We start from the raw sequence: 19,963 nt of genomic DNA on the forward strand, positions 1-19,963 counted from the left end.
TTCTGTAAATCAAGCAGATAGAGCCTAGAAGCTCCACAAGCTCCTGTAAAGTAGGAGCTGCAAGCCAGGCTGAACCTATGAGAGCGTCTCAATGGAATTGCCCTTCTGAGGTTCAGAAGTGGCTTAAATAGGCATGGTTTAGGGCGTTGGAAGCATTGTTGTGGTTTGGGTGACACAACACAGGATGAACCTTGCAGCCTGGGGTATCTAAAAAGACCCTAAATGTCCCAAAGTCACACTTCATTGTCACAGTATAATTCTTGAGTAAGAAAGACAAGTAAGCCCCTGCCTCACCATCACAGCTTTGGGAAAGATCCCTCTGTGCCTCTATGTGTCACAAGCTCTCAGAATGATCACAGGAAAGTCTGCACACACACTTTGCAAAGGGAAGCCCTCGGCAGCAGCAGCAGCAGAGGAGTGGTGCAGAGCCGGCGGAGTGGTGCAGAGCCGGCAGAGTGGTGCAGAGCTGGTGGAGCGGTGCAGGCAGAGGGCGCCCTCTGGGCCATGTAGGCAGCGTGCAGTGGAGTGGCCGCGGGACCTGGCAGGGATGGGTCGCTGCTCCCCCATCAGCATCTCGGGCAGGGTCGGTGCCTCCAGAGCTGTGCAGAGTGGCGTGAGTGCGTTGGCCTTTCAGTGGTGCCGCTGCAGTGCCTTTAAGTCAGGCGGTTGGGCCATGTCGCAGCCTGTGTCCGTGAAGCCGTTGGGATCTCACGCTCCCCCATGACACCAAGGGCAGCTTGGACTCTTTGTCCAGACCAGGCAAAATTAATTCCTCTCTTCTTTCCATTCAGGACCTTTCAGTGGACTTCTATCCCTTGGACTGACAGCAGTCCCTTGTGTCAGCAGCAGCAGCAGCTGAGGGAATTAACACAGAACAGCTTCCTTTTGTTTGCTGTCACCATATCCCGGTAGCAGCTGTCGGCTGCCACTACCACAGTGCACTGAGAGTCCTCATTCTCATGCTCAGGCCTCATGTTCCAAAAAGGCTGCTGTGAGAGACCAAAGCTTGTCTCTCCTGATGTGACTCAACAAAGATAAAATCACCTTTGCTGCTTGCCCAGACAATAGCTGATGTGTGTTGGGCAGAGCCACCTGAACGACTCTTGGGAAGGTGCAAAGATAACATTGCTCACTGGACCACAGCTGGCCTCACAACAATGGGCCAAGGCCACCCTTGGGAATATGCATAAGACAAGATAATCTCCACCCATCAAGTACCCTGGAAAGGGAGGATGGTGAGACAATGGATTCACCACCTGGCCCCTGATTTCCTGGGGGACAATATTTGGACACATACCTAAGGACTAAAAGCTGTATAAAAGACTTGAGCAACTACTGGCTCAGAAGAAGAAAAACAGAGAACCAAAACACAGAAGGACAATGCTGCTGAGAAGGAAAACGGAGAGAATACCAGGAGAGGAAAAATGGGGTGACCTCATTGCTGTATACAACTACCTGAAAGGTGATTGTAGGAAGGAGGGGTTTGGTCTCTTCTCCCAGGCAACCAGCACCAGAACAAGAGTCCAGAGTCTCAAGCTGTGCCAGGGGAAGTTTAGGCTGGAGGTGAGGAGAAAGTTCTTCACCGAGAGAGTCATTCGTTATTGGAATGGGCTGCCCAGGGAGGTGGTGGAGTCACCATCCCTAGAGGTGTTCAAGAGAGGCTTGGATGGGGCACTTGGTGCCATGGTCTAGTCATGAGGTCTGTGGTGGCAGGTTGGACTCGGTGATCCTTGAGGTCTCTTCCAACCTTGGTGATACTGTGATTCTGTGATACCGTGACAACGACATCATCATGGAGCCTGTAAGAAGCAGAACCCTCTCTCCATGCCCTAAGTTCTGCCTGCTGCAACTCATGGAGCTGAAGAGGCTGCCCAGAGGACCACCTCTCTTCTACAGCCAAAGCCTCAGCACTCTTCCTCTACAGACCCAACATCTCCTGCATCACCTTTCCTTCACAGACTCAAAGTGTCTTGGGGGGGGTGAGGGCTGTGGTAATATAATTCCTTTCCTCTTCTCTCTCTCTCTCTCTCACTCACTCTCGCTCTCTCTCTCTTTCCTCTCTCTCCCTTTCTGATCCATCCACTTTATTTACACCACAAATAGTCCAGCTGTTGATCTTTTGGTCTCTTTTGTGCTTCTAATTCCACAACACGGGAATATGCAAAAGAACTGAGGCTCTTTCCCTCTCTGGGCTGAGACAGCTGCACACAGGTGAGTTTGAACATGCTTTTATTGGTGGCCAGAGAGCAGAGCAGGAGGTAGCACTTGGAGAGCAGTGGGAGGAGGGAGAAACATGAAACTGTGAGAGCTTGGGACTGTGTTTTTAGCTTGCCAGGGAGACATTCCTTGGTGCAGAAGCAGAAGGCATGAGAGCTTCTCTGACTCCACTTCAGCTGCCCCTGGAAGCCTCTGATCATCAGCAGGGGGTTGATGCCTTGTGGAAATGGGGCACTGAGCAGTTTAGTCAGAGGAGGAAGCCTCAGGCAGGTCTTGGAGCAGAAACCTGCTCAGCTCTTTACGTATCCAGAGCTCAAAATAGGACACTCTGGTAAATACTAAAGGGAAGAAGTGACTTCTGTGTCCATAGGAAATGATGCCATGAGCCTTCCCTTTGCAGACCAAGGGGCCACCAGAATCACCCTGTCAGGTAAAAGGAGTGTCAGGGGTCAGGCACAACAGAGCACAGCTGCCCTGCCCTAAGGAAGAAAGTGACCCTGTAGCCTCCCTCTGGGTGAAGAACCTCCTCCTTTGGGCATCTCCCTTCAGGCCGTTCTGCAGGGCTTGTAGCTGCCTTACTACTCCTCTAAGCCATTTGGTGAGGACACCTGACATTCAAAGATTGCCTTCACAACCCTGAAAAGAGGAATCTGGTCCTGCTTTAGACACCTGGGAATGTCTGAGCCATCCCAGTTTGTCAGGAGGATATGACAAAGGTTTTACATGAGACCTGCAGCCTGCTGGAGCTGTGGCCAGACCGGGTGCAATATCCTCAGGCACGTGAAAGGATATCTGATGATGGCTGTTGGGCAACTGCACCCTGGTTCAGCCAGCACATCAGTTTCAGAGCTCCTGCAAGGAGCCTCTGCACATCATCCTGAACAGTCTACATCATTTTAATGCCCTTAATCCCCGACTTGAGAACCAGCCTGATTGTCTAATCCCAGCCTCATCCCAGGCTTGAAGCCCCAAACAACACTTACAGGTAACGTAGATTTTTTGCCATTCTTATCACCAGCACAAATCATAGACTGCTGTATGTACTGCCTCTTGAAAGTCTTCACACAGTCTTTCTCTCTCTGCACCTTCAGGTCCACTTCTCTCAGAACACTACTCAGGCCTTCATTTGGTGATGTCCTGCCCCAGCCAGCTACTTGGCATGTCCTTCCTGGTTTCACATAATCATTTTGACTGGCAAAGGAGATGGTCTTGACTTCCTTAGTCAGTTTGGCTTTTGGCTTCAGCTGCCAAGCAGAGAGAACATTGGGTTAGAGCAGGTAAAGGAATGGGAAGAAGTTTCTGGGGCTGGAGAAGTGAGCAGGGGCAGAGCCTGCAGGCAGCAAGGACGTCCAAGGACAAACCTTCAGCAGCATGATGTCATTTTTGAGGTTAGCTTCTGAATAATTGGGGTGGATGACCCAGTGGTCGGGGTGGATGACCCAGTGGTCAACGTGGAAGACCTGCCAACTTGGTTCTTCCTCTTTCATGTTGTGGGCTCCCAGGATGACTCCGATAGTCACTTTCCTGCAAGGAAACACCAACATGTTCCAGCTGCCCTGTAGTGGCATGGCACCAGTGGCAATGATGTGCAGGAGATGGGATTGCAATAATCCTCCTCAGAGATTAGTTCTCAGCAAGTTGCCCTCTGTAGCCTGGGTTCCTTTTGCAGTTCAGCTGAGGAATGGGAAACACTGACCTCTCTTCTCCAGCAGCAGGTCAGGTAAGAACCATGGACCAGGGGACCTGTGCTGAGGAATCCTGTCCCAGGCACACAGGCCCTAGCAGACAGTTCCTGTAACTCAGCAGGGATGGCTCAGCTCACAGAGATCCCTGATGTGCCTGTAGGCACAGAGAACTCCTTCACCCCAGGCCAGAACTCCTCATGACTCTGTAAGACTTGAGAAACCTCAGGTACAGAAAGACAGAGCCTTACCTTTTGCCAGCCACACAGTGAGCTGCTGAGAGCACTGCTCCTGGGTGGATCAAGAAGCCTCCACACATAAATGTCTCTGGATTACATCCACCCAAGTCGCTTGTAACGGATACATAGGCCATGTAGGGCCTGGAGTGGGGCTTAACTTCCTGTCCACCAACAATCCTTCCTGGAAGAGAGATGCCAAGTGATAACATGCTGCTATCTCCCATCGTGTGCCCAGCTGCCAGCCTCTGTTGTCATGGGCCAGTGGCGCCAGGAGCTCTCCTCCCTTGGGCTGTCCAAAGCAACAGAGAGAAAAACAAGCAGCACTTCCTCGGGATGACCAACCACAGCTGACTGCACATCTAAAGCTCTGTCAAAGGGCATCATTGGTGTCAGGCACACACTGAGCCAGGAGATCAGAGAGCAGAGATGTGAGAAAAGACAAGGCAGGTACCAGACAGACTGCCCACTTGATGCCCATTTCTGCCTTCGCATGCCCTTGTCAAAATCTCACCTATCTGTGCTCCCCAGCCCCAGCCCACGGGAGAAGGACAAAAGCACTTACGAGCAGAAGCAGCATCTTCTAGCAGTTCCCTGCAGAGCCAGAACAGTTATGGCCAGGCAGGGGGCAAGTACAGAATGACAACTTATTTATAGTGCTCTGGAGCTGAAGCAGGAAACCTCAGCCTGCCATCCACTTCTGTCCCTTGCTGCTTTTGTTCTCACAAACCCAGGCTGTGGTTTGCTGAGGGGCTCTTGTCACCATTTCTCCTTTTTGTCACCAGCTCCTCCTAAGCCTTATTGCCTTATCCTTTCCTCAGTGTACCCAAAGGTACTCCAGGGAATCAGAGGAGCCAGACAATTAGGACATGTGTTGGGCTCCTTCCTGTACACTGTGAGAGCTCAGCTAGGTGGCCTCCCAGGTTTGCACAAAACATTGACTGGTTGGATTGGGGTATGTGGAGGGAGAGAAGGGTCCTCTCTCAGGGCTTGGCTTTATGCTTTGTTCAAGAAGCAGGAGACATTCCCTCACAGCTGGTGGCTAAGATGAGAAGACAGCTCTGTCCTGTAGCTTCTCTGTGTGGCTTTGCCTTTGATTCTGGCCCTTTGCAGGCTGTGGAACTTCACTGCCTGCAGGCTGCAGAGACTTACCCTGGGGTGGCAGGAGCAGCATTTGCAGATGGTACAGAAGATAGGATTGGATGTTTAAAGCAAGGGTCAAGGATGGAGGAAGGTGAATTGGGGACAAACTGTGGGGTGTGTGGGGGTGTAAGGAGCTGGTTGTGCATAAACAGGCACCTTGCCAGTGCAGTTCTCTGGCCCTGCTCCTTGCCTGGTCTCCTCTTGTCTTCTGATGGAACTCTATCTCTGGAATGATTTTCAGCAGGAGTTCTCTAAGCCCTAAGGCCATGAGAAGAGCAGGAGCTATGCTTCTGCCACAGCACTGTGGGAACTGACAGGCCACATGCAGATGCTATGTGAGACTTGCTTCTATCCCTGCTGCTGCAGCTCTAGACCACAAGGCTTCCTTCAGACAGGAAGGCTCTTAACAAGACAGGCACAAGGGGCTTTTGACAGGTTCATTTCTTGGTGACACTTTGCAAAGCTGAAGAAGTCCTCCAGAGAGAACTTAGAATGCGAGTAGACAAATCTGCCTGGGTGTTTCAAAGGCCACTCTTTGCTTTGCCCAGGCTGAGTGTCTAAGGCAGGTTGCTGGTGGCTGCATCACACAAAGGTACCTTTGGATGGGTTTTTGTGACAGCCTCTGCAGTGAGGCTGGGTGTCTCAGGGGCCTTCCTGCACAGATGCCTACAGCTGGGCTGCAGAGAGGTTACTGAGTTGACTGAGTTTCTGCAGTCGAGTGTCTCGTTGCTAGTGGGTAGCCTGTGGCCAGCTGCGGGTGTTGCTGTGCATGCAAGAGCTGGAAAGCTGTGGGTGGCTCCCAGGTCAAGTACTGCAGACTGAGCACCTCAGTGCAGCTGTGTGGAGGTTCCCAGTGTGCCCATGGTGGGGGCTTGTTGTGTTTGTGTGAGGCTGGGAGGAGGGTGTGGTGAGCCAGAGGGTCTGTACCACCTGTTGTGGTGGTATTGACCCTTTAGGTCTCACCTGCCCAGGTGCCAGATCCTGGGGATCCAAAGGCAGGCACTGCACCTCCTGAGTATCAGCAATCTACAGTTGGGTGTAAAAAGGAAAACAAAGATTAATTCTAAATGGATGTCATTGCTCAGATGTGAGATGCACCATAGCAATATATCTCACATTCCTTTCTCTCAGTTTCACTTCATCTTCTGTCTTTCTCATGACCCTGTTATCCTGTACTCCCCTGGTTAGCAGGGGGAGTCATGCTGAGACTCAAATAATTCCTTTGAAGTAAATAAAGATGAACCAATGCTAAACAGCTGATGAAGCAGGTTTGATTGGACCAGAGCAGAGGGAAGGTGGGAAGGAAAAGCAGTGACAAGTGGAGTCCCTCAAGGATCAGTACTGGAACCAGTCCTGTCGGTGCCATCTTTGTCGGTGCCATGGACAGTGGCATTGAGGCAGCCTCAGCAAGTTCCTGACCACACCAGCTGTGTGGTGCTGCTGTCAGCTGGAGGGAAGGATCCATCCAGAGGGGCCTGCACAGGCTGCAGAGCTGGGCCCATGACAACCTCATGAATTTCAATAGGAGCAAGGGCAAGGTCCTGCATCTGGGTCAGGGCAATCCCAGCACTGATATAGGCTGGGCAGGGACTGGCTGGAGAGCAGCCCTGAAGAAAAGGCCTTGGGGGTGCTGGGGGAGGAGAAGCTAAACAGGAGCCAGCAGTCAGCACTTGCAGCCCAGAGAGACAAGCAGATTTGAGCTGAATTGCTCAAGTATGAGCATCCTGTGCCATTTGATGAGACATGGCCACATCGGAGGTAGCAGGTAAGGCACAGGAGTCCCATGTGCAGCAAGAGCATCAGCTGGTGGCTGTAAGGAATAGAATAGAATAGAATAGAATAGAATAGAATAGAATAGAATAGAATAGAATAGAATAGAATAGACCAGGTTGGAAGAGACCTTCAAGATCATCGTGTCCAACCTATCAACCAATCCAACCCACCTAATCAATTAAACCATGGCACCAAGCACCCCATCCAGTCTTTTTCTGAACACCTCCAATGATGGTGACTCCACCACCTCCTCGGGCAGCCCATTCCAATGGGCAATCACACTCTCTGTATAGAACTTCTTCCTAACATCCAGCCTAAACCTGCCCTGGTGCAACCTGAGACTGTGTCCTCATGTTCTGGTGCTGGCTGCCTGGGAGAAGAGACCAACATCCGCCTGGCTACAACCTCCCTTCAGGTAGTTGTAGAGCGTAATAAGGTCACCGCTGAGCCTCCTCTTCTCCAGGCTAAGCAACCCCAGCTCCCTCAGTCTCTCCTCACAGGGCTGTGTTCCAAACCCCTCACCAACTTTCTTGCCCTTCTCTGGACACCTTCCAGCAAGTCAACCTCCTTCCTAAACTGAGGGGCCCAGAACTGGACACAGGACTCAAGGTGTGGCCTAACCAGTGCAGCAAACAGGGGGAGAATGACCTCCCTGCTCCTGCTGGCCACACTGTTCCTGCTGCAGGCCAGGATGCCATTGGCCCTCCTGCCTGCCTGGGCACACTGCAGGCTCATGTTCAGCTTGCCATCGACCTGCACTCCCCGGTCCCTCTCTGCCTGGCCGCTCTCCAGCCACTCTGACCCCAGCCTGTAGCACTGCATGGGGTTGCTGTGACCAATGGGCAGAACCTGGCACTTGGATGTGTTCAATCTCATGCTGTTGGACTCTGCCCATCTGTCCAGGCTGTTGAGGTCCCTCTGCAAAGCCTCTCTACCCTCCAGCAGATCAACTCCTGCCCCTAGTTTGGTGTCGTCCGCAAATTTACTGATGATGGACTCAACGCCCTCATCCAGGTCATCAATAAAGATGTTAAAGAGCATGGGGCCCAGCACTGATCCTTGGGGCACACCACTGGTGCCTGGCTGCCAGCTGCCTGTGGCTCCATTCACCACCACTCTCTGGGCTTGGCCCTTCAGCCAGTTCCTAACCCAATGCAGTGTGCTCCCATCCAAGCCAGGGGCTGACAGCTTAGCCAGGTGTTTGGTACATCCAAAATATTACCAAATGCTTATTTTTAGGTAACTAAGTTGTGCTGAGAAGAATCCCAGTTATATCCCAGGTGATATCAAAGCAGGTTAGCTTAATCACCTCTTCTCCTTCAACTGGAGAGAGGATGAGCTCCACACAGAACTGCAGATGCAAATCACAGAGCTGGGTCTCTGTAGAGGCAAGATGAGACTTGTAGATCCTAGGATTCCAGACCTGAGGGTGGAAAACTTACATCCTTTCATAGAACCACAGAATGGTCTGGATTGGAAGGTATCTTAAAGATCACCTAGTTCCAAACCCCCTACAACGGACAGGGACACCTCCAACCAGACCAGGTTGCTCATCCAATCTGGCCTTGAACACCTTCAGGGAGGGGACATCTGGGCAACCTGTCCCAGTGCCTCACCACCCTCACTGTAAAGAATTTCTTCCTAATCTCCAGTCTAAATCTGCCCTCCTCAATCCTTTTGTCCTATGCCCAGGGAGTTAGTTGAGGCTTCATCCCTGGAGATGTTCAAGGTCATTCTCAATAGGGCTCTGAGCAATCTGATCTGGTGGAGGATGTCCCTGCTCACAGCAGCAGGTTGGACTGGATAACCTGTGCATGTCCCTTCCAACCCAAACCATTCTATGATTCTATCACCACCAGCCCTTGTAAGAAGTCCCTCCCCAGCTCTTTTGTAGCCCCCTGCAACTACTGGAATGTCAGCAACGGAGACTGGAGTCAATACAGATGACCAATATGATCGAGTATTGTTCCTTTATTGTTCCAGCATTGTAAGCCTACAGTGCAAGCATAGTGAGCATGCCACAGTAAAGTAAATCAAAGGAGAAGGGAAAGTGTGTAGCAAGGGAACTTCTACAACTTATATAGACTCAGAGAGCCTCATTGGCATAGCTTCATTGGTTCCCACAAGTCGCACTGACATAAATTATTGGTCCAACTACTAATGACACGTGAGGTTGTTGATGCAGGTGCGTGTCCTGTTACTCCAAGATAACTTTCTGTGTTTATAGCTACCAGTGTCCTGCTTTAGTTACATGCTGCAGGCACAGCACTGTTTTGCTACACTGCTAGCCGCTTCTGCACTTATGCTGAGCACGGCCTACCACCATGTCAGGCTCTAGGCCTACACTGCCAGATTGCTCACACTGCCAGATTGCTCACACTGCTCGTCGCTGGCGTTGCCACACTGGAAGGCCTTCTCTGTATGTGTGTGTGTGTGTGAATGTGTGTGTGTGTGTGTGTGTGAATGTGTGTGTGTGTGTGAATGTGTGTGTGTGAGTGTGTGTGTGTGTGTGTGTGTTTGCATGTGTGTGTCTGCTTGTGTGTGTGTTTGTGTGTGTGAATGTGTGTGTGTGAATGTGTGAGTGTGAATGTGTGAGTGTGAATGTGTGTGTGTGTGCATGTGTGTTTGCATGTGTGTGTTGGCTTGTGTGTGTGTTTGTGTGTGTGAATGTGTGTGTGTGCATGTGTGTGTGTCATTGTGTGTGTGTTTGTGTGTGTGTGAATGTGTGTGTGTGAATGTGTGTGTGAATGTGTGTCTGTGTGAATGTGTGTGTGTGAATGTGTGTGTGAATGTGTGTCTGAATGTGTGTCTGTGTGAATGTGTGTGTGCATGTGTGTGTGTGAATGTGTGTGTGCATAGGCATTTGTGCATGCATGTGTGTGTGCATGTGTGTGTGTGCTTGTGTGTGTGCTTGTGTGTGTGAATGTGTGTGTGTGCATGTGTGTGTGTGTGCATGTGTGTGTGCTTGTGTGTGTGTTTGTGTGTGTGTGAATGTGTGTGTGTGAATGTGTGTCTGTGTGCATGTGTGTATGAATGTGTGTGTGCATAGGCATTTGTGCATGCATGTGTGCATGTGTGTGCATGTTTGCATGTGTGTGTGTGCATGTGTGTCTGTGTGTGTGTGTGTGTGCATGTGTGTCTGTGTGCATGTCATAGTATCAGTCAGTGTTGGAAGGGACCACAAGGATCATCTAGTTCCAGCCCCCCTGCCATGGGCAGGGACACCCCACACTAGATCGGGCTGGACAGAGCCTCATCCAGCCTGGGCTTAAACACCTCCAGGGACGGGGCCTCAACCACCTCCCTGGACAACCCATACCAGGGCTTCACCACTCTCACGGTGAAGAACCTCCTCCTCACCTCCAGCCTGAACCTCCCCACCTCCAGCTTCATTCCATTCCCCCTAGTCCTATCACTACCTGAGATCCTGAGAAGTCCTTCCCCAGCCTTCTTGTAGGCCCCCTTCGGATACTGGAAGGCCACAATTAAGTCACCTCGGAGCCTTCTCTTCTGCAGACTGAACAGCCTCAACTCCTTCAGTCTGTCCTCATAGGAGAGGTGCTCCAGCCCTCTGATCATCCTCATGGCCCTTCTCTGGACACATTCCAGCACATCCACATCCCTCTTGTAATAGGGACTCCGGAATTGGACACCGTACTCCAGGTGGGGTCTCGCCAGGGCTGAGTAGAGGGGGAGGATCACCTCCCTCGACCTGCTGGCCACACTTCTCCTGATGCAGCCCAGGATCTGATTGGCTTTGCGGGCTGCAAGTTCACACTGAGAGCTGATGTTGAGCTTTTTGTCCACCAGCACCCCCAAGACTCTCTCCTCAGGGCTGCTTTCCAGCCAGTCACTGCCCAGTCTGGATTTGTGCCTGGGATTGCCTCGACCCAGATGCAGGACCCTGCACATGTGTGTGAATGTGTGTGTGTGTTTCTGTGTGTGTATGTGTGTCTGTGTGCATGTGTGTTTGTATGTGTGTGTGTGTGTGTGCATGTGTGTGTGTGTGAATGTGTGTGTGTGTGAATGTGTGTGTGTGCACATGCATCTGTGCATGTGCATGTGTGTATATGTGTGTGAGTGTGAATGTGTGTGTGTGCATGTATGTGTATGTGTGTGTTTGCATGTGTGCGTGAGTGCATGTGTGTGTGTGTGAATGTGTGTCTGTCTGAATGTGTGTCTGTGTGCATGTGTGTGTGAATGTGTGTGTGTGTGTGTGTCTAGGCTGAGGACAATAAGGGAAAGCAAAAGGGAGTTAGATTTGTGGCAGAAGGCTCTGCAGATCTCCCCTGCTGAGGGAAGGGTCCCTGGAAACGGGGAGGGATGGATACAGGTCCCTGCCAGGGGTGGCAAGAGAAATCCATCCCGGCCCTCTCTCCCTCCTCTGCTGCCCTTGCATAATAAGCATGAGGCCCTGCAGGCCGAGGGCAGTGGCGATGAGAGGGCTGAGGAGCAGCCATCCGGAGTGCAGCCTAAGCCCAAGCAGTCCCCACCAACTGTAACGACCAGCTCCACATAGAAAAGGAGAAGGGTTATAGTTGTTGGGGACTCTCTCCTGGGGGCTACTGAGGGACCCATATGTCATCCCGACCATTCCATAGGGAAGTCTGCTCCCTACCTAGGGCACGGGTTAGGGATATCACAAGGAGAGTCCCTGAATTAATCCAGCCCTCTAACTATTACCGTCTGCTGGTAATACAGGCTGGGAGTGATGAGATTGACAAGAAGGGCACCAGGGCAATTAAAAAAGAATTCAAGGCCCTCAGACACTTGATTGATGAGGCAGGAGCTCAAGTGGTGTTCTGCTCAGTTCCCTCAGTGGCAGGCGAGTACACTGCGAGGAATGGGGGAACCCACACCATCAACAATTGGCTCAGGGGATGGTGCCAGCAGCGGAATTTTGGCTTCTTTGATCTGGGGCAACTTTTACTGCACCCAACCTGCTGGGTCCTGATGGGATGCATTTATCTAGAAAAGGTAATAGAGTCCTAGCACTAGAGTTGGCAGGGCTCATTAGGAGGGCTTTAAACTAAGTTGGAAGGGGGTGGGTGAGGAAATCGGTCCCTCTGCAGAGGAAAGAGTAGAGCACAAATTAGGGGCAATTGAGAAGTCGGGAACCCAGCTGAAGTGCATGTACACCAATGCACGCAGCATGGGCAATAAGCAAGAGGAGCTGGAAGTCCTGGTCCAACAGGGTGACTATGCTATAGTTGCCACTTCTGAGACAAGGTGGGATAACACGCACAATTGGAGTGCTGCACTGGGGGGCTACAGGCTCGTTAGGAGAGACAGACGAGGGAGAAGAGGAGGAGGGGTGGCTCTGTATATTAGGGAGTCACTCTCTGCCCAAGAATTTGAGGTGGAGAAAGAAGGGATTGAGAGCCTGTGGGTTAAAATCAGAGGGCAGCCTAACAAATCTGACGTCCTGGTTGGAGTCTGTTACAGACCACCCAACCAGGATGAGGAGGCTGATGAATTGTTCTACAAACAACTGGAGGCTGTCTCAAGATCATCAGATCTTGTCCTTGTGGGTGACTTCAACCTGCCAGATATCTGCTGGGAACTTAACTCAGCAGAGAGGAGGCAGTCCAGAAGATTCCTGGAGTGCATGGAGGACTGCTTCCTGATGCAGCTGTTAAGTGAGCCTACCAGGGGAAAGGCTCTGCTTGACCTGCTGTTCTCCAGTAGAGAAGGGCTGGTGGGAGATGTGATGGTGGGAGGCTGCCTAGGGTGCAGTGACCATGAGATAGTGAAGTTTTCAATATGCAGGGAGCTAGGGAGGAGCACCAACAGAACCTTCACCTTGGACTGCAGGAGGGTAAACTTCAGCCTGTTTAAGAAACTTATTTGCAAAGTTCCCTGGGTACCAGCCCTCAAGAACCGAGGCGTCCAGGCTCATTGGACCTACTTCAAAGAGGAGCTCTTGAAGGCACAGGAACTGGCAGTTCCCATGTGCCGGAAGATGAGCTGGCGGGGAAGGCGACCGGCCTGGATGAGCAAGCAGCTGCTGGAGGACTTAAAGGGGAAAAAGAGGCAGTATCACCTTTGGAAGGAGGGGAAGACTTCTCAAGGTATGTTTAAGGAAGTTGTTACATTATGTAGGAAAAAAAATGAGAGAGGCCAAGGCCCAGCTGGAACTGAAGCTGAACACCTCTGTGAAAGAGAATAAAAAGCATTGTTACAAATACATTAACACTAAAAAGAAGGGCAGGAAGAACCTGCACTCCTTAATGGACCTGGAGGGCAACACTGTAACTGAAGATGAGGAAAAGGCTGAGGTCCTGGACACCTTCTTTGCCTCAATTTTTAACAGCAAGGCAGGAGTTCAGGACAAGTGGCCTCCAGGGCTGGGTGACAGGGTCAGGGAGCAGTGTAATGCCCCAGAAATCCATGAGGAATTAGTTTGGGACCTGCTGAGCCACTTGGAGGCTCACAAGTCCATGGGACCAGATAGGATCCATCCTAGGGTGCTGAGAGAGCTGGCAGATGAGCTGCCAGGACACTCTCCATCATTTTCCTCCAGTCCTGGCTCACAGGTGAGGTCCCAGATGACTGCAAACTGGCCAAGGTGGTCCCCATCCATAAGAAAGGTCAGATGGAGGAACTTGGAAACTCCAGGCCAGTCAGCCTGACCTCAGTGCCAGGGAAAATGATGGAGCAGATTATCCTGGCGGCAATAACTGCGCACCTGAAGGATGGCCAAGGGGTCGGGTCCAACCAACATGGATTTAGGAGGGGCAGGTCCTGCCTCTCCAACCTGATCTCCTTCTATGCCCAGGTGACTGCCTGGTGGACGTGGGGAGGCCTGTGGATGTGGTCTACCTGGACTTCAGCAAGGCCTTTGCCACCATGCCCCACAGTAAACTGGTGGCCAAGCTGTCAGCCCCTGGCTTGGACTGCAACACTCTGTGCTGGGTTAGGAACTGACTGACTGTGTCCAGTTCTGGGCCCCTCAGTTTAAGAAGGATACCGAGACACTTGAACGTGTCCAGAGAAGGGCAACAAGGCTGGGGAGAGGCCTTGAACACAAGCCCTATGAGGAGTGGCTGAGGGAGCTGGGTTTGTTTAGCCTGGAGAAGAGGAGGCTCAGGGGTGACCTCATTGCCCTCTACAACTACCTGAAGGGTGGTTGTAGCCAGGAAAGGGTTGATCTCTTCTCCCAGGCAGCCAGCACCAGAACAAGGGGACACAGTCTCAAGCTACACCAGGGGAAGTTTAGGCTGGAGGTGAGGAGAAAGTTCTTCACCGAGAGAGTCATTCGCCATTGGAATGTGCTGCCCAGGGAGGTGGAGGAGTTAACATCCCTGGAGGTGTTCAAGAGGGGATTGGACGTGGCACTTGGTGCCAGGGCTTAGTCATGAGGTCTGTGGTGACAGGTTGGACTCGATGATCTTTGAGGTATCTTCCAACCTTAGCGATACCATGATACTGTGATGTTTTCAGATGTCTGTTAAGTCCTGTTCATAATCATCTTCTGAAGGATATTCCTAGAATCCTAGAATAGTTCATGTTGGAAGGGACCTTACAGATCATCCAAGATCATCCTTACAGATCATCCTTACAGATCGTCCAAGAGTCCCACAGGCAGGGACTCCTCCTACGAGACCAGGTGGCTCAAGGCCTCATCGAACTTGGCCTCAAACACCTCTAGGGAGGGACATCTGTGCAACCTGTTCCAGTGCCTCACCAATCTGACTGTAGAGATTGTCTTCCTAACCTCCAGTCTACATCCTCACTCCTCAACCTTCAGTCCATTCCCTCTCATCCTGTCACTATAAGCCCTTAGCAAATGTCCCTTCCCTACTTTCTTGTAGCCCCCCTGAGGTACTGGGAAGGCTGCTCTGAGGTGCGACCATTTTAGGCTGTGCCTTTAAGAAAGGGACAGTGCTGGAACACTCTGGCTGAATGTTTTGGAAAACAATGATAGGTCTAAATGAATTTAATTGATAGATTGGTAGAATGCAGCTTTATGTTTTAGTGGAATTGGAATTTTTCTCAGTTCCACTTTGTCCTGCTTTTCCAGCCTGTCTGCTTCTGAGCAACTAGCCAAAGTTTTGACCTTGAATACCAGATAAGCACTAATCCTGCACACGCTTGGAGGCCTAATAAGAACTCTCTTCCTTAATAACTGCCTTCTCTCTCTAACCCTTTTTGGGAAAAAAGGGAGGTAGGGGGAAAGAGGGGGGTACGGGGGGAACCCTCCTCTGTCCAGAGGAGGGAATTTTGTTCCTGTATTTTTCTTTGCTGTATATTTCTGCATATATATTGTAAATACTGTATATATTGTGTATATACAACCAGCATTTCATTTTGCTTGTAAATATAGCACACCCTTTGCTTCTCTGACTGGGCTAGCTGTGGTTTCTTTTCTTGGTGGGGGAGGGAGAGCTAGGCCTCCTCTCAACCCACCACATGAGGTTTCCCTGGAGTCTTCAATTCTCCAGGCTGAACAACCCCAGCTTTCACCCTGTCCCTATCAGGGAGGTGTTCCAGCATTCTCATCATCTACATGGCATCCTCTGGACACTGTCAACCAGTTCCATGTCCTTGTGCTGGGGGCACCAGAACTGGATGTAGTGCAGAAGGTGGGGTTTCAGAAGAGCAGGCATATTCTGTGTGCCTCAGCTGCAGCCATCTGTAGTGGCAGATTCTTGTCCACTTGAGATGGACTTTGTGACGGTTTTAGGCTGTGCCTTTAAGACAGGGACAGTTGCTGGAATGCTCTGGCTGAATGTTTTAAAAACAAGATATTCTAAATTAATTTAATTGGTAGATTGGTAGAATGCAACTTTAAGTTTTAGTTCAGTTTGAATCTCAGTTCAGTTCAGTTCTGTCTTTTTCAGCCTGTCTGTTTCTGTCTCTCTCTGAGCAACAGCTGCTGGATGGAGTTAACCTTGAGCTAACAGATAAGAAAACTAATTCTTGCATGCGCTTTGAGCTAACAGAATTTCCTCCTTAATAATTAGCTGTTCTCGCTCTAACCCCTTTTGGGAAAAAAGGGAGGTAGGGGGAGAAAGGCTTAGACAGCAGTTTGCTGTGAGGGACAATGTCAAAGGCCTTGCTGAAGTCCAGGTAGACCACATCCACAGGCCTCACCACGTCCACCAGACGGGTCACCTGATCATAGAAGGAAATCAAGTTGGAGAGGCAGGACCTGCCCTTCCTAAATCCATGTTGGCTGGACCTGAGCCCTTGGCTGTCCTTCAGGTGCGCAGTTATTGCTGCCAGGATAATCTGCTCCATCACTCCCTAGCACTGAGGTCAGGCTGACTGGCCTGTAGTTTCCAGGTTCCTCCATCCAACCCTTCTTGTGGATGGGGACCACATTGGCCAGTTTCCAGTCACCTGGGACTTCTCCAGTGAGCCAGTGAGCCAGGACTGGAGGAAAATGATGGAGAGTGGCTTGGCCAGCTCATGTGCCATTTTTGCCCTTTGTTGTCTGTCCAGGTCTTCCCTTTTAAAACATCAAGCCCTAGGAGGTTAGCTAGAAACTCCCCTACGACCACTGACACCTTTGTGTCCTTATCTTACCCTGGCAAGAGTAACCGGATGGTTGCTAATGCCTATGTATGGGTTTTACCCAGAGCATCTGCTACCAGCAATTTCTGTTTGGAGAGCACCACTCCACAATCAGTAGCATCCTTTGTTTTAATAGCTGAAATCTGAGCCCCAGTGTCTACTAAAAATGTAATAGGAATTTGTTTTGGTCCTACAATGGCAGTGATTAGTAAATTGCCCTGGCCATTTTCGGTGAGCTGACGAATATACATCCACCCCTCACCCCTCTGCTCACCATTGAGGAGTGAAGACTTCAGTTTCCCTGAGGCTGAAAAGAAGGCATGCCTTTATTCTCATCAGATAAGCCTATTAAGGGGGGAGCAGTGGGCTCAATTTTATGATTGGGCTCAGGCCAGTTCTTCACAGTAATTTCTAATTGCTTTGTGTTTAGCCCATCTATCACTTCTTTGGGGATATTTTTCTTTAGGCCTAAGCCCCACCAATATTGCTGGGTGTTTGTGTGTTCCCTGCCCCCTGTTCCAAACCGGCTGGGGGCACGGTTAAACCCCTGAGGACTTGAGGGTAGGTGGTTCATTTTTACATGCCTCAAGCCTCTAGTGTCAGGTTTTTTAATTTCTTCAGGGATACTATATTGCCTGGCATAGTCTAATAACTCCCTTCCAACTTCCTCCCACGTCCATGGTTTCAAGTCAGGCTGGCTGCCTCCAGGTGTTAAATTGTCTCTTAGAGCAGCCTGCATCCTGGAAGAAAGTGGGGTATCAGCTATTTCTTTTTAGAGCTGGATACCTCTTATTTTAAGCGAGTCAGGAAGACCCCTGATCAAAGGAGTCATTCTGTTTGCATCCACCAGGAGAGAAAGGGGGGATTCAAAATGACGTTTTAGTTCTCTTTCATATATCATTTGCAGGCATGCAGCCTTTTGCACATTCTCCATTACCTGATTCATCCCTCCCCACAGAACTATAGGTTCCCCTCTCTCCTTTGGATCAAACCCCCCTGCCCAATAGGCAGCTCGCTGGGTAAGGCTCCAGGGTCCACCTCTGTTTTTTGTAGTTAGAAAAACATTATTACCCCAATAGCCCATGGCTTCAGCTTCTGTTAACATAATCTGATCACCTCCAGTTTTTGAAACTCACCATACATATTCCACCTCAGATTCCCCAGCAGAGCGTGCAAATTCTTTACAAATTTTGCCCAGTTCAGTTGAGGAGAAAGGCGTTTCTTTAGTTGTGGCAGTGGGGGTAGTTTCCCCATCCTCGTATAAAATTTAAGTTTTAATGAGAGGTCTGATATGCACAGCAGCTTCCTTAGCTCCTGTCAGTTCTGACCAAGGATATATGGGGGCAGGATCTGGGTAATTCCTCTCCTGTTTTGCTTCTAACTGAATTTTAAGATCTGCTACTATGTTTTTTAAAGTGGCAACATGGCTTCGTACTGCGTCTACTAAGCCCTGCAAAGAGGAAATAGTTTTATTCTCCTGCTCGTACCATTCCTCTTTCTCTCTCACTGCAGCTGCTAAACAGGCATCCAACACTGCACAAACAAAAGATTTCCCTTTTCCGGTTTTTGCCTTTGCTTCTTTTTGCAGAGCCAAAATACGATCAGCCACACTCTGGAAATTACTCCAGTTTTCATAAGCCCAGTCAAGACCTTGTATAGATGGGTGGGCACCGTGAGCTTCTAAAAGGTTAAAAAGCCACTCACGCCAGGCCGTCTCTTTTGTTTCACAAAGCATTTCTTAATAGGGCACCAAGTCTCACCGGGAAGTCAGATCAAAAACACTGTTTGTACCAACAAAATCTTCCCTGGAAAAACATACACTTTTAAAAGGCTTACTCCAAAATAATCTTCTCCAGGAAAAATGCACAATGGATTTTTCAGGAGAGGTCACACACAAGAAAAAACAACAACAACCTGGGCTTCTCAAGGAAGTCACATTATTTCCCTGAGAGAACCCACACTTGCAAAAGCTTCTCAGCTTTTGTACCTCAAACTTTCTGTTACACCAGGACAAGAACCCTGTGATTCTTAGGGAAGAGTCACTCTCTTTCCCTGAGAGAACACACACCGGCAGATGTTTCTCAACATTTGCTTCAATACTGGGCTTCTCAAGACAAAGTCACAGTATTTCCCTGAGAGAATACACACTTTACAAATATCACAAAAAAAGTGGGTTTCCCAAAGCAGGGTACTGAGAATTCTCGGGGAGGTCACACTATAAAATCAACATCTGTACCCCAGTTAATCTTCCCCGGGAAAGCACACACATTTAAAGCTTTTGAGAACTCCCACACAGCCTCTCTGAAAATTTCACTTCATCCTTCTCTGGCCACTTCCCTCTCGGGAGAGTAAAAACACGAATCTGGACTCCGCACTCACTTCGTACTCAAAGTACGTCTCAGACACACACACACATTTCGGGGTTCTCAGAAATGCAATAGTCTTGCTGTGATACTTCCACTGCACGGGAATCCTGCCGAATATGCCAAATTAATGTCTCGGTCCGGAGAGGGAAAGAGACTCCATTCTTTTTGAATATTCCCATGTTGTGAAATTAGAGGCACAAATGAGGCCAAAATATCAACACCTACGCTATTTATTACATAAACAAAGTGGAAATAAGAAGGGCAGAGGGAGAAAATAGAGAGGGAGAGAGAGAGGGAAGAGGGAAGGAATTAGAGGAAGAGATAGAGGGAATAGGGAGAAGAAGGAGAAAGTAGGAAAGAGATTATATTACCAATGGTCAGAGATGGAAAGAGAGTTTCAGAGTCCAAGATCCGTTGTGTTGCCCCATGATGTTTCCAGCGTGTGGTGCTGTCTTCTTTCTTCTACTTTCACAGTGTCGCTCAGGTCTTTTTATACAGTTTTTTAGTCCTCAGGCAAGTGTCCAGGTGTTGGTCCCCGGGACATCATCCTGGGAAATCATCCTTAGGTAAGTATCCAGGTATTGTCCCCCATGAAATCTTTCCAGGAAATCATAAGTGTCCAGGTATTGTTTCCCAGGAAGTTTTTGTGTACTTTAGGTAGTGGTCTAGATGGGGGGGGGGGGGGGGGGGCTCCGCCTCCTCCCACCCCATCTACCTGCCCACACCCTCATTACACATCAGGAAACAGGTAGTGAGTCTATTGTGTCACCATCCTCCCTTCCTGGGGGCTATGTGATAGCTGGAGATGATTTTGTCCTGAAGGCATGATGGCTGGGTCCTTTAGGCCATTGTGGTAGGTCAGCTGCAGTCAGGTTATCCTTTTTTGGGGCACATCTTGATTCATGATGTAATCACAAGGTGATTTGCATCCAGGATTGGTAGACAGGATTCCTACACTCTCTGAAACGTGAGGCTCAGGGATCGAGTTCAGCTTCCACTCCTCTCCGGGAAGCCTTACCAGTGCCTG

The 19,963-nt window shown here is 50.0% G+C and overlaps 1 protein-coding gene across 1 annotated transcript; it reads right to left on the reverse strand.

Annotated features, from left to right (window-relative positions):
• Positions 1-2,460: 2,460 nt before the first annotated feature.
• On the reverse strand, positions 2,461-4,272 carry LOC137456240 (granzyme B(G,H)-like). The gene is made up of 4 exons (XM_068167537.1): positions 4,151-4,272; positions 3,579-3,741; positions 3,201-3,461; positions 2,461-2,640 (listed from the first exon to the last, which is right to left on the reverse strand). The coding sequence occupies exons 1-4, from the start codon at positions 4,270-4,272 to the stop codon at positions 2,461-2,463; spliced, it is 726 nt and encodes a 241-aa protein (XP_068023638.1).
• Positions 4,273-19,963: the final 15,691 nt, after the last annotated feature.

Source organism: Melanerpes formicivorus, unplaced genomic scaffold, assembly GCF_026170545.1.
Source record: "Melanerpes formicivorus ecotype bairdi unplaced genomic scaffold, bMelFor1.0.p_v2 SCAF_119, whole genome shotgun sequence".
NCBI classification, from domain to species: Eukaryota; Metazoa; Chordata; class Aves; order Piciformes; family Picidae; genus Melanerpes; species Melanerpes formicivorus.